This window comes from Gossypium raimondii, chromosome 9 (assembly GCF_025698545.1).
Source record: "Gossypium raimondii isolate GPD5lz chromosome 9, ASM2569854v1, whole genome shotgun sequence".
In the NCBI taxonomy this organism is placed as follows: Eukaryota; Viridiplantae; Streptophyta; class Magnoliopsida; order Malvales; family Malvaceae; genus Gossypium; species Gossypium raimondii.
Window position 1 is genome coordinate 35,418,511 of NC_068573.1, and position 19,369 is coordinate 35,437,879.

General features: G+C 34.7%; 2 protein-coding genes across 2 annotated transcripts; one reads left to right on the forward strand and one right to left on the reverse strand.

Annotated features, from left to right (window-relative positions):
- Nucleotides 1-3,229: 3,229 nt before the first annotated feature.
- On the forward strand, nucleotides 3,230-5,288 carry LOC105799271 (protein FAF-like, chloroplastic). Its single transcript, XM_012629727.2, has 2 exons — nucleotides 3,230-3,393; nucleotides 3,538-5,288. The coding sequence occupies exon 2, from the start codon at nucleotides 3,581-3,583 to the stop codon at nucleotides 5,054-5,056; it is 1,476 nt and encodes a 491-aa protein (XP_012485181.1). The 5' UTR covers nucleotides 3,230-3,393; nucleotides 3,538-3,580; the 3' UTR covers nucleotides 5,057-5,288.
- A 515-nt stretch (nucleotides 5,289-5,803) lies between these two features.
- Nucleotides 5,804-15,915, reverse strand: LOC105799270 (serine/threonine-protein phosphatase BSL3). The gene is made up of 21 exons (XM_012629726.2): nucleotides 14,723-15,915; nucleotides 13,362-13,422; nucleotides 13,206-13,284; nucleotides 13,000-13,079; nucleotides 12,821-12,915; nucleotides 12,588-12,687; nucleotides 12,218-12,287; nucleotides 11,688-11,789; nucleotides 11,510-11,591; nucleotides 11,006-11,185; nucleotides 10,206-10,479; nucleotides 9,873-10,113; nucleotides 9,604-9,774; nucleotides 8,337-8,575; nucleotides 8,095-8,179; nucleotides 7,891-7,989; nucleotides 7,608-7,807; nucleotides 7,437-7,512; nucleotides 6,930-7,065; nucleotides 6,703-6,842; nucleotides 5,804-6,587 (listed from the first exon to the last, which is right to left on the reverse strand). Exons 1-21 carry the CDS (start codon nucleotides 15,174-15,176, stop codon nucleotides 6,504-6,506), a joined length of 3,048 nt encoding a protein of 1,015 aa, XP_012485180.1. The 5' UTR covers nucleotides 15,177-15,915; the 3' UTR covers nucleotides 5,804-6,503.
- Between the last annotated feature and the right edge of the window lie 3,454 nt (nucleotides 15,916-19,369).

The following is a 19,369-nucleotide window of genomic DNA, read 5'->3' on the forward strand; positions in this document are numbered from 1 at the left end:
CATTCGACATTGGAGACGAATGTAAGTGAAAATTAAAGGAAGAAAAAGGTTGGGTTTAGTAGACTTTAGACATCTTAAATCAGCCTTTCGGAGATATATAAATAGGAAGTACGTACCACCAGTTTTCTTTTCTTTTTTTTACAACAACATTAAAAATTATGATTCCCCGCGTCAGCTCAGAATGTGTTCATCCACTTGCCATTTCCTATTTCGACTTATGTTTTTTTTTTCTTTTTCTCCTTTCTTCTTCTACTTGAGTTTTTATCAATGCTTTAGTTTTACCATGATATCAGAGCTTGCTTAATGGTCATCTTCATCCTCCTTTCGTCATCTTCTTTTCTTTTTCTTCTTCTATTGTTCTACAATCCCCAATTTATGTGTTGGAAAATTAGGTTTTGTTAGACAATGAAATTTTAAAATTTTTCACAAAATTTAGTACATGTGTTTTTGAGATTGAGAGATTCGTCAAATCTTTGATCTAGCATCTAAATCTTTCTAACTTTCAACCGAATGATCTTCTCCGCTATTCCCAAACCTTCGAATGCTTAGAGAGTAGGCTCTATTTAAAGAATCAGACATAGGATAAAAACCGAGACTTTCTATTGGGGAAAGTCAACTTTCTCTATCGAAAATCCAAAGCCCAAGAATTTAGTCTCACCAATTTCAATTATAATTGCCATGGAATTTGCAATTATAATCTCACAAATTTTAACTTAGAAGTACTCACGAAAATTAAAATTTATTTGAGTTCAATAAAATAACCCAAATAAATTCTTCATTAAAATTCAGAAAAGTATCCTCATATATATATTTGCGAGTATTTTGACAATTCCTAATCTTTATTTATAAGGAAATTCACAAGACTTCTACTAGAATAAGAAAAGGAAAAAAATATTTTAATAAAAAATTAGTCTTACTAGAACACCGAAGAGATGGGTGGCACACCATGCGGCACACACACTGGGAACCCTTCATGATGTGCCACCCACTTAACCATATATTAAGGTATTTGGGTCTTTCATGTATTGAGTTCAATTATATGTGTAGTCTAGTTATAAATTAAATTAAAACAATCTCATATAATTATTCATTTCAATAATCTATTTTTTTATTCTTAAAATATTAATTAATTAATTAATTGTTTTTTCAATCTAATTCTAATTTCGTCAAGTCATGACGACTTTGCCATATTAGAATTTATGAGTAAATCATTTTAATTATCTTATTTAATAAAACTACAATAACTAATTTATTTAATTTTCCTTTGGACTCGAATATTTAATTACATTCAATTAAATAATAATCCAAAGAAGTTAAATTAAATTTTAAGCCATCTCTTACTCATTTGAGAAAAAAACATTCATGCAATCTGTTTCTCAAACATCGTTTTCATCCGTTCTTCACATTAATGATTCTTATTAGCAATCATACACAGTTATATTGAGCTAGCAAAAAGATCGATCAGACATATATAATTATGACTTAAATAATTTGTAATTAAGTTACTGACTCTTCATTTATTAATCACAAATTATTTAGTCATGAAGTCAACGCACTAAAAATACCATGATTAATCTCCCTATTATATATCATTATGAAAACAACTTAGATTTGTGCTTTTGTCCATTGGCCTTTTCATTTGTCTGTCGCTCTCATATATAAAATATCATTTATCCATTTGGGTTATAGTTTGTTCACCTAATTCGATTCTATTTTATCTCATGGCCACAACTGCATATTTTACAATAAAAAAAGAGTACTATCGTAACAAACAGTAATGATAATCATTCGTTCATGATGACGTTTCTTTATTATAATTCATATAATACTAGTGAGAGAATATCATTTGCTCTTTAACTAAGCCATGAATTCCGTTTTTGTAAGTGGAGTAATGTGATACATACTGAATATCCCATATTAACACTAGTGATCATTATGATGCTAGCTAGGGTTTTATCTTCAATGAACCCTTGACATTTTTACACTTTAGCAGAAATTTTAGTCATTGTCAACATCATATTGAGGCGATTTGATTACTCCCATCCAACTTGAGATTGAATATCTAATCAAAGAATTTTCTCTTTCCAAATTTTATAATCATTAGCAGTTAAAATTGAGTATATCACATGGAAAATTCATAAGTTGCATTACTGCTTAAAAATATATATTTATATCATAAAAACAATGAGGTAAATAAACATACGATATACAACATGCCTCAAAATATGAATAAAAGTTGCTTATGGGCTACTGAAGCTTTATGATAAAACTATTCAATTAGATCCTTTTCCTTAACTCCTATTTTATTATTCCATATAATTAATCATAAAAATATTGTGAGATAAAATTTATTATGTTTCACGTGATTTACTTAACATATAATTTAAAAATAATCAACTTTTAATTATTCAATTATATTAACCACAAACAATCCAATTTTATACATAAAATATATCAACATATAATAAGGAGGCTTAAATAAAGCTTATGGACAAAATACGAGGATAACATCAAGATAGAAGTAAATTTTAACTAAATGTGAAAGAGAAATTTAACCTCTATGTTTAAATTTTTTAAAGCATATCAAAAACTTAGTTGTAGGACTCCTTTTTTATAAACAAAACAATGTAGGAATGCCTTCAAACCATATATCCTTAAGAAAGTATGATTTAAATTGAGAAAGAATTGTCCCTCCTTTGGGTCGCTACCACCCCATTTGGTCTTTCAAGAGACGTTCACTAATTACACTTGAAAGCTTTGGTTTAACAAATATTGTGAGTCCAGCATTCTTATAATTTTGTGTTATCCTAAAATATTCCAGTGAATCATATAAGAAATGATTTATTTTTATATTATTCAAGTTATAAATTAAATAAAAAATCGAATCATTTAAATAATAATCATATCAAATTTACTAAAACTAAATGCAACACAAATATTGTTAAATGAAGGTAGAAATTAGAATGTTAAGCAAAAGCAGTGACTCTGAACATGTTTTTTTTTTTTTGACATGATAAACTCGCAAGAAGAAAATAAAAAACCTTTGACTATGTTAACCAAATCATAGTTGAGAGGATAACACCACTTTAAACTTTTGATTTTGTTTGTTTAATCATCAACTTTTGTAATAAAAGGAAAAACTTGGAAAGGAGTGGACGAGTCTGTTAATGGGGGTCCATTGGACATGATTCCCAAGCCTTTGTACCCTCCTACAAATACCCCCTTCCCGTTGCCACCATCAAACATCAATCCACACTCATTTCCCTCCTCTAAACCCACCTTCTTCACTTCACTAATCTCATAATACAAGCAAAAGCACTCCTTCCGAGGTCTTGAAAGACCTCTGTTGGATGCTATTGCTAGTTATTTTCTCTTAAAACCAAACAACAAAAGGTAATTTCACCTATATCCATACATTGTAGAGATACGTGTATTTTGGTATATGCTGCTACATGCATGTTTCTTGGGAACTTGTTATTTGTTGTTTAGCTTTAGCTATTTCCTAAGCTGTTTTGTTTTGTTTTGTTAAATGTGTAGATAAAAATTCCAGTACCAACTGCGTGGGTATTAATAGTTGGAGATGTCTGCCTCACTTAGCAAGAGCTTCCTATTATCTTCAGCTGAGGAGGTCATGGATTCCAAGAAGCAAGGCATAGTATCCATTCTGGGATCGGATGCTGAGAGACCCACCAAAGCTACGTCACTTAGAAGAACTCTGTCTGCCGATATGTCGTCCCGGAAATGGCTGTCTCCCCTGAAAAAGAGTCCATCATCCCAAGAATTCCCTGTTCCTTCTTCATTTGAAGAAGAGGGGGAAAATGAAGCACCAGATCAATCCCATATCTGGGCTTCAATTCAACATGAAAAGAAGCAACCTCAAAACCCTTCCCAGTTCGATATATGGAGCTCAATCATATCACAAAAGGCTGAACAAGAGTCTTTCAAGTCTTCCCCACCTTATATTCACCCTCTTGTGAAACGATCCACCAGTTGTTTAAGCGAGAAAAGCCTTGAAATCTGCACTGAGAGCCTTGGTTCTGAGACTGGCTCTGATGGGTTCTCTTCAGAAACTGGTGAGGTGGAGGAAGATCAACATCTGCAACACCAAAAGCAAGAAACACTAGAACCCATGATGATGCCTTGTTTCCATGGTGAAAAGGCGACAACTGTGAAATACAGCTATGATGTTGGCAAGAAATCGCCAAACCCATCATTTCCACCGCCGATTCCTTCCCTTTCTGGCAAAGGTGGAGCATCGAGGCGCTTGAAGACTCATCGTGATAATGGTAAATTGGTTATTGAAGCTGTTTCAATGCCTTCATTGAACAACTTCCTAGCTCAACGCCAAGACGGCCGCCTTGTCCTCACTTTTGCCAATACCACTGCTCCTAGTGAAGCACCAGAAGAAGAAAGTAAGGAGGTAGGAGAGTTGGAAGAAGAGTTTGAAAACTTTGGAGAGAAAGAAAGTGAAATAGGCATTGATGATGATGATGATGGTGATGATGATGATGATGAAGGAGAGGAGGAAAGTGAGATTGGGCTGGCTCCTAACCTATCATGTGGAGCAATGAATGTGCATAGGTTAGCTGTAATGATGAACAAGCCCATATGGTTAGCAAATAGGAGGAACCCAACATGGCCTAAAAATTTTGACGAAATAGTCAATTTTGGAGAGGAAAGGGAAGGGAAAGTTGAGTCAAATAGCCCACCACCACTAGCACAGTCATTGCCACCACGTCCACCACCGTCCAAGGCTGCTGGAGTAGGAGCAGCTTCATCATTCAATGCTTATGAGTACTACTGGAGGAGGCCCAATCAGGGAATGTCAAAGACGGCAGCGGTAGTTGTTGACCCACTTGCTCAACAGTCACCACCAGGGAAGGACGATAGCAAGCGGCTTATCCTGACAAAGAATCTAATGGCTAATAAAGATCAACAACACTTGCAAGAGTTGGAAGGGAAGAAAGGTGATTACATTGTTCCTTTGTTAAAAGGCTGCAAGGAACCTAGGAGGTCCCTTCTGCTCTGGGAGCCCTATTCCATTGCCACTTCCTGATTACCCAAAAATACCATCTCCAAATTGTCCCTATTATTATTGTTATTACTTACTATTGATTACCCTTTCTTTTCTTTTCTTTTTCTCTCCTAGCTAATTTTTCCACATCCACTCGTTGAGAGTGATTGTGTAGTCAAAATTTCTAATAAAAGGATCTACGAAAAAGGAGAGAATACTTTTTTGGAAATTTTGGAAGATGAAATTTGGAATATATACTGGTAATTTTGTATAATTCTCTTTGCCTATTTGTAGCTAAAAGCGTCGTCTTTGGAATGGGTGGACTGTCTAGTCTGTTTCGTCTGTCTTCACAGAATGATGGGTTTAGACTTCATATATATGTTTTTCTTGGTTGAGCAAAATTCTTAGCCAATGGGGTCTCAGCATGAGTCATGGTCGGCTTAACTGCTTTTGACTTTGGGGACATAATCATCTAGAAATTGATACGAGGCCTTGGCTTTGTTCCTCTAGGTTAAGGTTTTGAGTGTGATTGATATTCTTTCTTTTAAAGAAACCATTTAAAATAGTTTGTGTACAAAGTGTGTTTTTGACAATGATAGCCAGCTCTACAACAATTCCTTTGGTACAAGGAACCCAGGCTTTTCTTCAAGTATTAATGATATATAATACAAATAGTACATAAAATGTTCTTAAATTAATAATTAAATCAAAGTCAAGTTGAAACCCAATGAAGGGAAAATTCTTTTTCTTCAGACTCCTTTACCAGTAAAATAAATTCAAACACTAAAATTCGAACAAAATGACATCTTATAACTGCATAATCTAATCGTGACATTAAGCAAAACCTGGAATTGTAATTGCTAGATTTACAAATGAAAAGAGTGACAAATTTATGACCAAAACTTGTAAAATTTTCATGTTTGAACAACACTAGGTTTTCTTCACACAATCATTACATTGTACAGAGAAAAGAGAATTACACCAATCAACACCTCTTGATACAAGCAACGCCCAATATGATCCCTCATCATCATCACATAGTAAAAAATATTAGACCTAAAACAAGGACTAAAAAATATATATAACTAAATGTGAAAAGTACTCAACACTAGCAACCCATTTGAAGAAACCACCCGACTTCTACCTGGCTGTGCCTTCAATTTACAGAGGGAGAAGCCCAACTTGCAATTTTCAGCACACATATCCAAAAAGAAACCTACGCCGTGCACAATCTGCTTCTCTAACTTGTACCTTTCATACTACCACAGCACCTTGCAATCTGGTTCCCAAACTATGCATCTTTCATAATCTCAAGGCCTACCGTGTGCTGAAAACCGGCGAAAAGTCAAAGCCTTCAAACTTTGTTACGAGAGAGATTACAAGTTTGGAAATGCCTGTATTTGGCATCATGCCCTTATACGGAACAGGGAATCACCATGTAGTAACATAAACCTGAAGGAGTATATGGAAAAAGATTTGGAAGGATCTATTATATACACGCGAGAGAGCCTCGATCATTTGCCACTTGAGGACGACCTCTAGTAGGTGTCGGAGGTCTGTTAGCATTCAACTCCTGATCCCATAGATGTAAAAAATATTAGTATAAGAAGCCATGCACGTGGTCCAAGCAAAAGAATGCAGAAATAACAAAAGACTAATTACTGCTAACAAAGGGAAAGAGGAAGCACCTGCATCCATGTATCTTCTATATGACGTTCCGGTGATGCTTCTGGAGATGACATTGCTGGGGGTAAAGGATGAATCAGCTTTGGAACTACCACGAGATCTCTACCCAAAACTAAGATAGCGCCAGCGTTATTTGCGGTGCCTGAAAAATCAAGCATGAAGCAAAATTTAAAGGTTAAATTGTCTGAACCTGACATATTGCATGTATAAGCATGGGTCAGGGACACACCACAATAATTGGTTGCCGAAAATAGAGTGATCAAATGTCCCTGGGCAAAGCGCTCAAAGCCATCCATAACACACTCGTGAGCACGAACAATTAACTGAAGATCATTATTATTGCAGAATTCCATAACACGATCAGGCTGCAACAGGAAAAACCATTTACATAAACGTAAAAAGGAAAATCAGCATCGAAACAATCAGAACAGACAGTTTTACTCAGAAATGACCTGCACAAGCAAGCAGGAAACAAAACAGAAGCAAATTTAAATAATATCTTGTGTCAAAAACTTTTAACTTTCAATGGTATGTTAAAGATACCATCATTTCCTTATAGCTTTTTGTTTTGTGTGAGCATGTGTGAGAGAGAAAGGAAAGGGGAGAGAGTGAAGCAGTTTCATTCAGGCAGATGACCATGCAAGTACTTCCTCAAATATTGAAATCAATGAAACAAGCAGCTAGAAAGGACTTAAAACGCTGCAGTTAAACAACAGTTCTAAAGTAGCACACTCACCCCAAAAGTAACCAACCCTGGACCTCTAGCATTTGGTCGCAACCCTTCCACACTATCATTTTCTGTTGGATCAGACCTAGAATATAAAATGACAGTAAAATGTATCAGCAAATTAAAGGAATGAATACTACCATATTTCATGACTAAAATAAAACAGCAACATGCTCTGACCATAATAAATCCATAAGAACAATTGAGCCTGCTTCCATTGTAATGGGACGCTGTAGGTTCTCAATCTGTTCCACATGATTTATAGACCGACCAATGCCACCATGCATACAAATGATTTTCTTCTCAATTAGAGCTGCCAGAGGAAGCCAATTAAATAACCGGTTTATGCGATGCCATGCCCATATTCCATCTCTCTCACCCTGTTACACAAGCCAACGGAATTGGGACAAAAACATTATACAAAGCATGACTAACATCTTTCAAAAACAACGTAAAACAATACCATGCGCTCAATACACTCAATCCGGAAGCCAAAAAGTGCATTGATATCTGCAGCCTCATGATTTCCCCTAATTAAATGTACATTATGGGGATACTCAACCTGCAACATAACAGAATTATAGAAAAGCTTGGCTTATCACAAATTTCAAAAGAAAGTAAAAGTGAGCATGAGAAGATAATCAAAGCACCAAATTTCTAAATTTACCTTCAATGCAAGCAGAAGAGTAATGGTCTCCAAGCTGTGTTGGCCCCGGTCCACATAATCTCCTAAGAAGAGATAATCGATATATCTGATAGTAATTTATACCAAACAAATATCAAGTAAATAAATGTCAAATTTAAAAATGAGATGCAATACAGCACATGCAGATTACACCTGAGACAGTCAATTGAAAATTTGCTAGTGAAGAGCCCTCAGAAAACACTAATTTTTAGCCAAACACTTACGCAATGTCCCCAGCTGTTGAAGGCGCACCATATTCATCAAAAAGGCGCATAAGATCCCCAAATTGTCCATGTAGATCACCAAAAATCTTAATAGGAGCTTTCAGCTGTAAAACAGTTGGTTCGGCAGCAAATATTTTTTCGGCACTTTCACAGAGATCTGCTATTTCATTGCAATCTAAGAAAAACTGTCGACGAACTGGAGGTTTCCAACCACGAGGCTTCAAAAGATGTGCAATGACCTGGACAAAGTGACATATAGACACTTCATTATAGTTGAGCAAATGAATCTTTTCAAGATTCTAGAGGGAAGCATTTTGACAGATATAACAGGGGCACAAATGCAAGACTAAGCGAAACTTCTATCCACACTAACATTGATCAGTATATCAATGACCAACTGCTGAAAAAAAAGCTGTGCTTCAACATATAGGAATTATTGACCACATTATTCAACTTCGGTATTCAAGAAAAAATGGATTTTTCCAATTTGAACAAGAGAAATCTCTAGGAGGAATTCTCTCCAAGCCACTTATAGTACTAACAGAAGCAATTTATTATAAAATCAATAACCAACTTTTTAATGCTGAAGTGCATTGGTGAAGATTGCAAAGCAATGACAATTCTGTAATGGCATGGAAAGCATGGTAATGAAATATGGCCCACAAATAATCACAAAGTAAACAATTTGTAGCTTTTCAAGCTTTTCCTTTCCCTTTCCTTTTATATCATAATTGAAGCTAAGTTGATTAAAAAGCTAAGGAGATTTCTTTGAGAGCTTTGAGATATATAGTTCCTTCTGTAAATCAAGATGTATAGCTTTTCAGGCTTTTTCTTCTTTCCCCCTTTCTAAGTTGCATCAAGACCTCAGGAACAATACAGAACACATATACATATGAGGATAATAAATGTGAACCCACAAGGATAAAATAAGGGAGAATTCTGTCATCTTCAAATGAGAGTTCAAGAATAAAATACTGTTGTCCTAGATTTATCAAGTGCCATAAATAAAACTGATCCATCTTAACTCAAATAAACTAAAATCAATCTCATTGAAATAAAGTAAATTCTATAACAAAATCTTAATCCATAAAAAACAATTCAAATAGAAAGAAATTATTCTTGAGTGCTAGTGTTTGGGGTTTAGCGAACAGCCACGAAGATCCTGCTTTTACTATTCAATTCTACCCTTCTCATTTGCAGACACATGAACCATTACCTCTAAAACACAGATGCTGCTTTATAATACAAAAAATGAGGATATTAGTACCTTTTTGGGGACACTATTGATTGACATCTGCCTATCTAATAGTTTCCTTGCTGCAGTTGCACTCTCAGGAGTCCCATAGCTAACCCGCCTGCCTTCATTTTCAAATTGGTCAATAGAAAGCTGTCTTACCATCCCACCTAATGCTCCACCGGTCTCTGCAGCCACAACCACCTATTGGCATAAAGGAAACATTAGACAAACTCATAGGTACAAAACAATGCCAAATGACCTAAAACAGTATCATGTCAATCAAATTTTCAGATACTGACAGCTCTGTGGTGAAGCCGAACTCCAGCTGGAGTAACATTATTTGACCCAGAAGAATCAGGTATTTTAATCAAGGTAGACATTTGTTTTCCACTAGGTGTAGCCTCTGCCCCTCGATCCCTATCAGGAAGTTCAACTTCTCCATTAACTTGTCGTGCCTTGGCAGCAGCCAATGTGGCACTAATAGCCTCAGCTTCAGCAGCCGCGGCCTCAACTAAATACTCAACACCCTTGCTCATTCTCCTGCAAGATAAACCAAATTGTATTCATTGAGGTTGCTTACGCATTTTATAGCCAATAAATAATACCCCCAAAAAGTTACAGTGGTTGCTTACCGGGATCCTTGAAGCATGGCATTTTCAGTGCTTATGTCGGTATACATATCCCCATTTACAGGGGGAGCAACTGGACTTCCCAGCACAACTGCTCCATCAGGAGCTGCTTCAGGCATTGTTTGCCTTTCTCTTTCATCACCAAAACCATACCTTCCAGGTAACCGCCCTGCATTCACATTAGAAGCAGCTGCTGCAGCCGCAGCATGTGAAGCTGCTGCTGTTGTCTCAGCAGCAGCCAGGTCTTCAGCAACAAGCAAGTCATCAAGCAACACACCTACAGCATAAATAAATCATATTACCGCAGTACTAGAATTACCAAATACAGATTCTCTTCTGAATAAGCATTAAGCACCAAAAAGTAGCTGCAGCTCAAACTCCATGATACATTAAAAGAACTTAAAGTTTCACGGAAGTAAATTTCTCTAATTCCCAAGACAAAAGAAGAAACTTTTATAGTCTCTCCTATAACTAATGTTATATACAAGAAAGTGAAGAATGTACATTTTGAATTAGGACAATGAGCAGACAACAAAAACCAAAATTCATTCTTCAACGATTTTAAACAACCAAATTTTGATCTCATGAAGTGAGGAAGAACCAAGGCCTACAATATTAACTGACAAGCCTTGGGTGACCTCAGTCTAGATTTATCAGAAAATGCAGTTATAAAGAGAAACTGTAATTATGTATAGGATATATAATAATGGCATACAAATCTAATAGGTAACTGATAACTCCATGCCGAGGCTAGAACAAAAAGCATACATGCATATTTTAGTGGGGGGGGAAGGCTATCTTACCACCACGTAAACCACCATAAATAAATATTAAGTCACCAACAGCAGCAGCTGCATGTCTGCAGCGCCTTGTCAACTCAACAGAAGCATCTCCTCCAGCAGCATCTGCACTGTATCTGCCTGTCCTCGGACTAGTAACAACAGATTTTGTATCACACCAAACTCCCGCAGCAGTATCCAACACTATCAGAAATGGGAATAAGTTGGGAACAGGAAAACCCCAAGTTTTACGTTGAATAAATGTGAGATCAGAGAAAGGATTGACAGCTTTAAGAGATAGTTTGTTCCCTACTTTATGCACTACCATTGCATCACTTTTTTTCCAGTAGAGAGAATAAACTATATTTGGGGAAGTTTATAACAGATTTTACCTGAAAAAACTACTTTTAAACCTTAAGATTTTACAAACTGATATTTGACACAAACCATACAAACCACTAGCCCAGAACATGTAATAAATAAGTCATGACACAAAAAAAAAAAAAAAAAAACACCAAGACCAAGCACCTGCAACACTTGACGAGTCTTCAACCATGCGTCCACCGCCAAGTGCCCCACCAGAAACATGGAGCCTTGCATTGACAAAGACCTAGAAACACAGCACGTGCATCTGATTCATCTAGCCAGAAAAAGTCATGAATTGAACTGAACTATAAAAAATGAGCACAATAAAAGAAAAACTCACAGCAGCATGTTGATATCTTGGTGATGGTGAGACACCCGGAGCAATTGCCCATTCCCATCGACCATCCCTGTGTTTTGCAAGTCCATATGCACTAGCCAATGGCTGAGAAAAGAAGCATGAAGAGAGAACAGATTGAGCAAACCCAATGTACAAAGGTATGTATGCATATCAAAACAAAAAGGACAAAATTATGACACCATTTACATGCATCTCAGATCAATCTTTAAAATATCTCCATTGCTATTATTTTCAAATTCATTAGAAATCATTAAAATGCCTCTCTCTCCCTATCTAGACAGACAAATATAAATTTCAAATCAGTGCCAACATTTATAAAGATGTATTGAAATTTTACCCCAACTAAACATGGAAAACCTGCCCTAAAGCAAATAATAAATCGAAGATAAAACCAGAGACTACAACATCTTGCGCCATATTGTTCAGAAAACAATACATATATACATACATGTCTATATTAGGCCATACGTTTACTAATCTAAACACCATTTGGTGCAGACTTCTAAACTCACCACACTGTTAGCATCCCTCCCTCCACAGAGCAGAAGGAGACCATCTGATCGTGCACTTGCAGTAGCATACCTATTTAAACAGAAATTGTCAACAAGGAATTAGTTTAAAATTGCCTACATAAATCATCAAAAAAAAAAAAAAACAGCAACAATAATCATGTAGATACATCAATAGTCACCATGTCCAACTGCATCTATTTTGAAAGATAAGCATAGCAATACAGTATCATTTAGGTTCATGTCTTGCATACAGCTTCTAAGAGACCCAAAACTATAAAAATAGAACAGACCATGTAATCTAAGGTTAGTTTTGGCACACTACCACAAGTCAGTTCTGTGTGTGTATGTGTGAGAGAGAGAGAGAGATTACATGCATGGAGGTGGGCCTTCCCCTTCAGGTTCCAATTTACGCCATTCATAAGGCTTGGCAGCAGTATCCAGGGCCCATACATCTGCCAAAGGTCGTTTTCCTAGAAATGATGCACACCATTCAGAAAAGAATTCACTTGAAAATCTAAATACATTTAAATAAAAATTAAAAGAAATTTCCATGATAATTTTAAGAAAATGCAAGCAAGAAAAACAGAATAACAGATTACTTACCATCATTTCCACCAATAGCCATGAGATACCTTTGTCCCACCAAAGCCATCACATGTCCATAACGTGGCCCTGGTCCAGGGCCTTGCACAACAACCCTGAAGTACAATGAAAAGTCATATCAATAACCAACCATAACAATATAAATAAGGTGCAAACACATGCATCCTTCAAGACCAAACCTATGCCACCGTGGTCGCTGCTGTGTGAGATCAAGAACGTGAAGGTCCTCAGCAGACAAACCAGCTGGACCAATTCCACCCTAAGTCAAAATAAAAACTTCACATGAGGAATTACTAACAGTAGAGGGAAGAAACTTGAATAAATAAAAACATTGTAAACCAAAAAAAAAAAAAAGGATTTATGATAAGACACAGTGTGCTCTAACCTGAATAACAACCATAGTTCCCACAGCAGTTGCCACATGAGCTGCCCTTGGTGTAGGTGGCTCTCCAAAGGGCGTGATCCTGTGAGATTACATAACGAGTCAAGTGGATATCAGGAATGCAGAACAGCAGTAATGAACCCTTAGTCCTAGGCTTACCTAGACCATTTATTACTTAACACATCATAACAGTGCACATCAGCAGTGGCACCTGCTAGTCCTGAAATTTAATAGAAACAAAAAGAAGTTTAGACCATGAACATCATCCAACACAAAAGAGAAAAATTCTAAAGAATTATTTCTTAAAAGAGGGATAGGGGCAACAACAACCATCCTTGACATTCCATATGTTGCAGATTTGTTGGGGGATTAAGCCAAATAAAGGTCCTACTTATGCATTATTACTTGAAAATTGATCAAACATCCTTGATTATTTTACCACGCAAAACTTAAAACGAAGCCTGATATTTAAACTTCAATCATCCTAAGCATATGCACAATATGATGATTATTTCAAAAGAATGAAGATATTATTTTTCTTAGTTAGTGGAGCATGAATTATAAAAAATAAATAAATAAATAAATAAAGAAGAAGAAGCGTGACTATTTCAAAAGGACAAATTGGAACATTAATCGTAACAGCAGGAAAATTTAGGCATAGTGTTTTCTGAATAAAGAAGTTTCTATTTGCAACTTAAGGTAAACCAGGATATTTAAAACTGTAAGCTGAAAACAGTCATATTGCTAGTTTAACTTTGAAAAAAGGTAAGAAATCTAAAAAAAATCAGCGTCCAAAATAGCACCAGAAAACAACTTTAAAGGGTTTTGGGAGCAGGCATGGAAGGGAAAAAAGGAGGGCAGGGAGAGTGCAAACTCCAGAATACAAAACTGAAAATATTGAAACATCAATTTCACACAAGGTTCAAGAGGAAAGGAATATACTTCTAGCCTTCCATCAATCCATAAGACAAAATCATAGGCATTTTGAATTGTACAAAACCCAAAGAATGCAATGTTCAGATGCCACCTCCATAATTCCAAGCTACAGATGGTTTTAAAATTCATTTAACTTGGTATTAGCGAAGAACCTAAAAGATTATCACACTACATCTATTCTGTAAAAAAAAAAAAATCAGCCTTCTTGCAGTGGCACCCCCTTTAGAGTTTTCTTTCTTTCTTTCCAGAAAAAAAGAAAAGAACTTTACTCTTTAGAGTAGTTCCTTCCTCCCCAAACCAATAAAAGGAGAAAACAGTTATTTACCCTAATACAAACAGCAGCTGAGTAATTTGGCCTAGTATTAAGTTAGGGTTTCTCACCAAATATGAATTGCTGAAGCAATAATTTCTGGGTCTAAACTCTAAAGAATACGCATCTTAAATCCTCTAAGGTTCTCACAAATATGTGGACACCTATAGGCTATGGCCAAATTTCTTTGCATCTTAAATAACTTAAACCACAGTAAATTTTAAGGGTTTCTTAGACATCACATCAAAAATGGAAGAAAATATAAATAACTTACTGATGCCAGCGCTTCCAGCCGACGATGGAGTCCCAGAAGCAGCAGAATTCCCTTCCAGTGCCGTGGCGCCACCAAATAAAATCAACCTGGGCCCAATATACCCAGGCGTCCCTTCTTCCCCCACAGCTGCCACAGCCGTTAGAGTATGCCCACACCTAGGACCTGGCCCGTCTTCTTTCTTCTCAATAATCGCATTAACCACAGAATAAGTGGGCGCCCATCTTGGCCCAACCACTGGCGTTTGCGGCTGTCCCTGAGTAGCAGGTGGGGCAGCAGCAGACTGTTGTTGCGCCGAAGTGGGTGCAGATCCAACAGGTCCCGGTGGCGAAGCCTGGTTCTCTAGTTGCTGGTTTTGTTGCTGTTGCTCCCTCTCCATCGGCGCTGAAGATTGAGAAGCTCCGTTTTGATTCTGATCGTGGTCAGTCTCAGGAACCATCGACGAATCCACATCCATTTCTTTAACGTTCCCAAATTAAGCCCTAGGTTCAACAAATCGTAAATAAACTAGGCACACTATCTTTCCTTAACGCTATTGCACTTTCATTGGCAGTGTAAGCTTGAGCTTGAAATTTTACTGCGACTTAATAGAAGAATGCCAACGAAAGCGAAAGACCTGCGATTGTAAGTCGACAAAGAGAAAGCCCTAACTACTTTTCCAATGGCTTTCACTCGCAAAACAAGCCACCCACGCGGGCAAGAACACCGCCGGCTCCCTCCTGAGATGGAAAGGTCTTTCCCCGGAGGTGATTGATTAGTACTAGAAGGTTAAGGTTAAGATGAAGAAAGAGCTAAACAAGCAAAATTCAAAATTATAAAACCCTCAATCGAGGCAAATCGAGATCTTCAACCTAAAATCAGAGCAAATTCGATTTTTCCGATCAACATTTTTCGAAAACCCTAGCTCAGATCGTGAATTAACCACCTCGTTAGAAAATTCCACAAAAACTTTCCAGGAAAAATTAGTTATAATTCCAGGAAATAGAGGGAAAATTGAATGGAGAAAAGAAAAAAAAGAAGGGTGATAATCTCAAAGCCTTTTTAACAACAAAGAGAGGAAAATTAATGATCTCATTTTCTCTCTCTGGAATGTGTTATGTTATGTAAGCGTAACTCACTCTGTTCTTTTTCGTAAAAATAAAGTTGATTTTTATTTATTAATTGTTTCTATCTTTTACCGGAGCAGCCGGTAAAGGGACTTATCCAAGGAGGAGAGTGGGCGCCGTCTTAGAGGGGATAATGACGGCGGAGAAAAGGTAAGGGGTAACCGGGAAGGGGGTTAACATGTAACGGTGATTACCGATTCCTATTTGCAAGGAGGTGTGCCTTTTGCCACCTATTATGGAGGAATTCATAAACCACGCGCAATGTTACGCCTGGTTTTCCACGCGCAAGGCTAGATTAGGCGACACGTGGAAGGAGGAACTCCAGTCTCAAAATAAGGTATTTATTGTTTTAGGGTTCTTCTGTAATAATAGATTAATTTCTCTAATGCCATGACTTTTGAAGCATTCACAACCATACGCAATAAATAACACTGACTTTTTAATTTATTTTACCAAACTTCACCTCTTTTACATGCATTAGAATTTAGAAAGACACCCTAGATGCCTTACGACTCTTTTAACATCCCATAAATCATGTAGATTAGATGAAGTCATAATTGATTTTTATGATAAATTCTTTCTTTAAAAATATCCCCATTAAAATCTTATTAGAGTAGTAAAAATTTAATAACCCAATCTACCATTATAAACCCTAGATCTTTGTTGCACAAAACTTTAGTTGCAAGGGAAGACGTATTTTATGTTCCGCATCACATTAATTTCGTACCCTTCTACGATTTTAAATCATTTAGGAATTTTTATATATATTTCATTATCAAGTGAAACGACATCCATTAGATGCTTATCAAGTTTTTCACAAATACCAAACTAATAATATATTTAAACGCGATTGCAATCACTAAAAAATAGCATGTCACTCCATAACCAATCTCAAGTCTTTGTGAAAACTCTTATGTTACATGTCACGCTTTATATCTATTTCGATGGATATCTTTGAAGGTTAACAAATTTCTTTGAGACAGATGAAAATAATGTAACTTTGCCTCTTGAGTAATAATATTGTAGCTCTTTCATAACCTTTGTTTAATTTTGTACTACCTGATATGGTATTAACATTTGCATCACTTGCTATTAAATGAGAAAATTATTTTTTATCAAGTATAATATATATTTTAGCACTTTCTAAAAGGCACGTGTCTTCATTCTCGCTATTAAATGAGAAAATTATTTTTATTAAAATATGAATATTTTAATTATATAATTCTTTAACTTCATTTATCCCACTAACTCCAATGTGTCACCATCCACTCTCATACATGTAACTTCATATTAAGTTTTAATTAGACATTGATTATTATTAAGCCTATATAAGATAATATAATTATTATAAGATAATTTTGGTTGTTAAAGAGCAATGCTTCCGTAATATTTTGTAACAAATATAATTTATATTGTGTTTGTTTCAATAAAACAACTTTAAAATGATTATATGAAAACTTACCAAACAACAAAAACATTGTATATTGAATCATCCAAACATAAGAAATTGCTTTTCCAAAACAAATCAATAAAATTTTCAAAAATATTTTTGAAAATAAAATATTATGAAAATGAATAACATTAAAACATAAAATCTTCCTAAAAATAATGATTCAAACGTTGTTATCATTTTTCCTTAATTTTTCCACCATCAATTTCACAATAATCTTCTAAGTCCATGTGAGTAAAATCAGTAAAGTTGTTAAAGTCATCATAATTGTAAAAAAAAATGGCCTCTACACCACCATTCTATTACGCCAAATTAGTTTCGACATTCATCCCATTCCTTTTTTTTTTTTATGGAGCTTTGATAAAGCTTTACAAAACGTGCAAGCGTACGATAAACATGACCAATGTCCGTTCATACTATATAGATAACACAACTTTTCAATGCTTTTTGAAGGATTAGTTGGTCGAAATATTTTTTACCACTATGATAACAATGTTCATGGCCAAGATCGTGATCACAACCACAATTTATTTTCACTTTTAAAACTACATTTATTTATGGGAATGGGGAATAACAAGATGTATGATTTTTATGATTTTTTATCAAAAATTCATTATTTTCTCTATCACTAAAAGGCATGAGATTAATTCAAGTATTTTTGAAGTTCTTTCCACTATATTGATGTTACAATAGCTGTGAAAAATAAAGAAAATATTATTTTAATAAGTTCTTATCAGTTATCTTTTCTTCACATAATTTTAATCAATAACTTATCTTAATTATTACGATTTATACTTACTCATTATTTTAAAATATAATGACCTTTATATGACCAAACTATAACGAACTTTAGATGAACTTATTGTTTTCTAATAGCCAATATTAGTAAAGGACCCTAATCATCAGTATGAAAATTGGTTGAAATATTGAATTGACACCAACTCAAAAGATTGATAAGAGTTTTTTTTTTTACCTATGGTTTAATTGTTAAATAAATATTTTATAATTTTATTTTTAATGTTGAATTTTATTTCACCAACATGATAACATTTTGACATTTAGATAACATGCTAAATAATGCTTTTTAACATGGTGACATTTTAACGTGTTATAGAAGAATGACAATATGAGTTACAAAGTAATTAGAGTGTATTTAATAATCTCAATCACATATATTTACCTATTTAAATTTATTTTCACTCACAGTTTAAACTACTTTGTTTTATTTTAATTCCATACGTTTTTCGTATATATTGTTATTATATATTCTTAATAATTTATTAAGAAGTTAAATATTAAATTATAAATACATGTATGAAAAATATTTAAAAGTATCAATAAACTCAAAATATACTAAATATGATATCAAAACAAAAAGGTGCTGACTACAGTGAGTGAAACACAGTCTAAATGCTATGAGTTTTGGAGTCATGAGATAAACAACACATTTTAGTAAAAAATCATAATTATAAATATTTTAGGAAATAATTAATAAATAAAAGAACTTTCTTTTTCCCCTGAAATTGATCCTAATCCGTCAAATAAAAGAAGAAAAAGACTAAGCAACCCCTGCCCGGTCCCACCTCTGAAGGTTGCATAAAAGTAATTTGGAAACGTTCAAAGTGGCACTAACAAATAGCGCGTGGGAAAAGCAACCGCGGGGCCTGACAAAAACATATGGGGTGAGAGCTGGCTTTCGCTAGATATTGTATTATTAATTTGATGATATAAATAAAATACTATGGATTACAGTTATGATTCAATTTGTGTCATATATTTATTTTTTAAGATTTAATTGTACTGGATATCTTATTTTAAATTATCAATGTAATATTAATAACTTTATTTTATTATTAAATTAATGATTTAACTGTTAAATGACATATTAAATCTTATATAACTAAATTGAAAATAAAAATTTTAAAGAAATAAAATGTTGTCGTATAACTTTTAAATGAACGATAAATTTTCTGTAAAAGTTTCAAAAATTTCAAAATTAATATTTTAAAACATCTACTTTTACATTATTCATTTTTTCTTATTTTTATTTTAAACTAACTATTTTAGTAACAAAATGACCTAATTAATATAATC

What these genes read in the sequence shown, in the direction of transcription:
- LOC105799270 (XM_012629726.2), bottom strand. Translation starts at nt 15,176, where the DNA reads ATGGATGTGGATTCGTCGATGGTTCCTGAGACTGACCACGATCAGAAT. An exon ending in GTTCTTATGGATTTATTATG is followed by an intron (nt 7,513 to 7,607) that starts GTCAGAGCATGT and finishes TTTATATTCTAG; the next exon opens with GTCTGATCCAACAGAAAATG. An exon ending in CAGGGTTGGTTACTTTTGGG is followed by an intron (nt 7,066 to 7,436) that starts GTGAGTGTGCTA and finishes TTCCTGTTGCAG; the next exon opens with CCTGATCGTGTTATGGAATT.
- LOC105799271 (XM_012629727.2), top strand. Translation starts at nt 3,581, where the DNA reads ATGTCTGCCTCACTTAGCAAGAGCTTCCTATTATCTTCAGCTGAGGAG.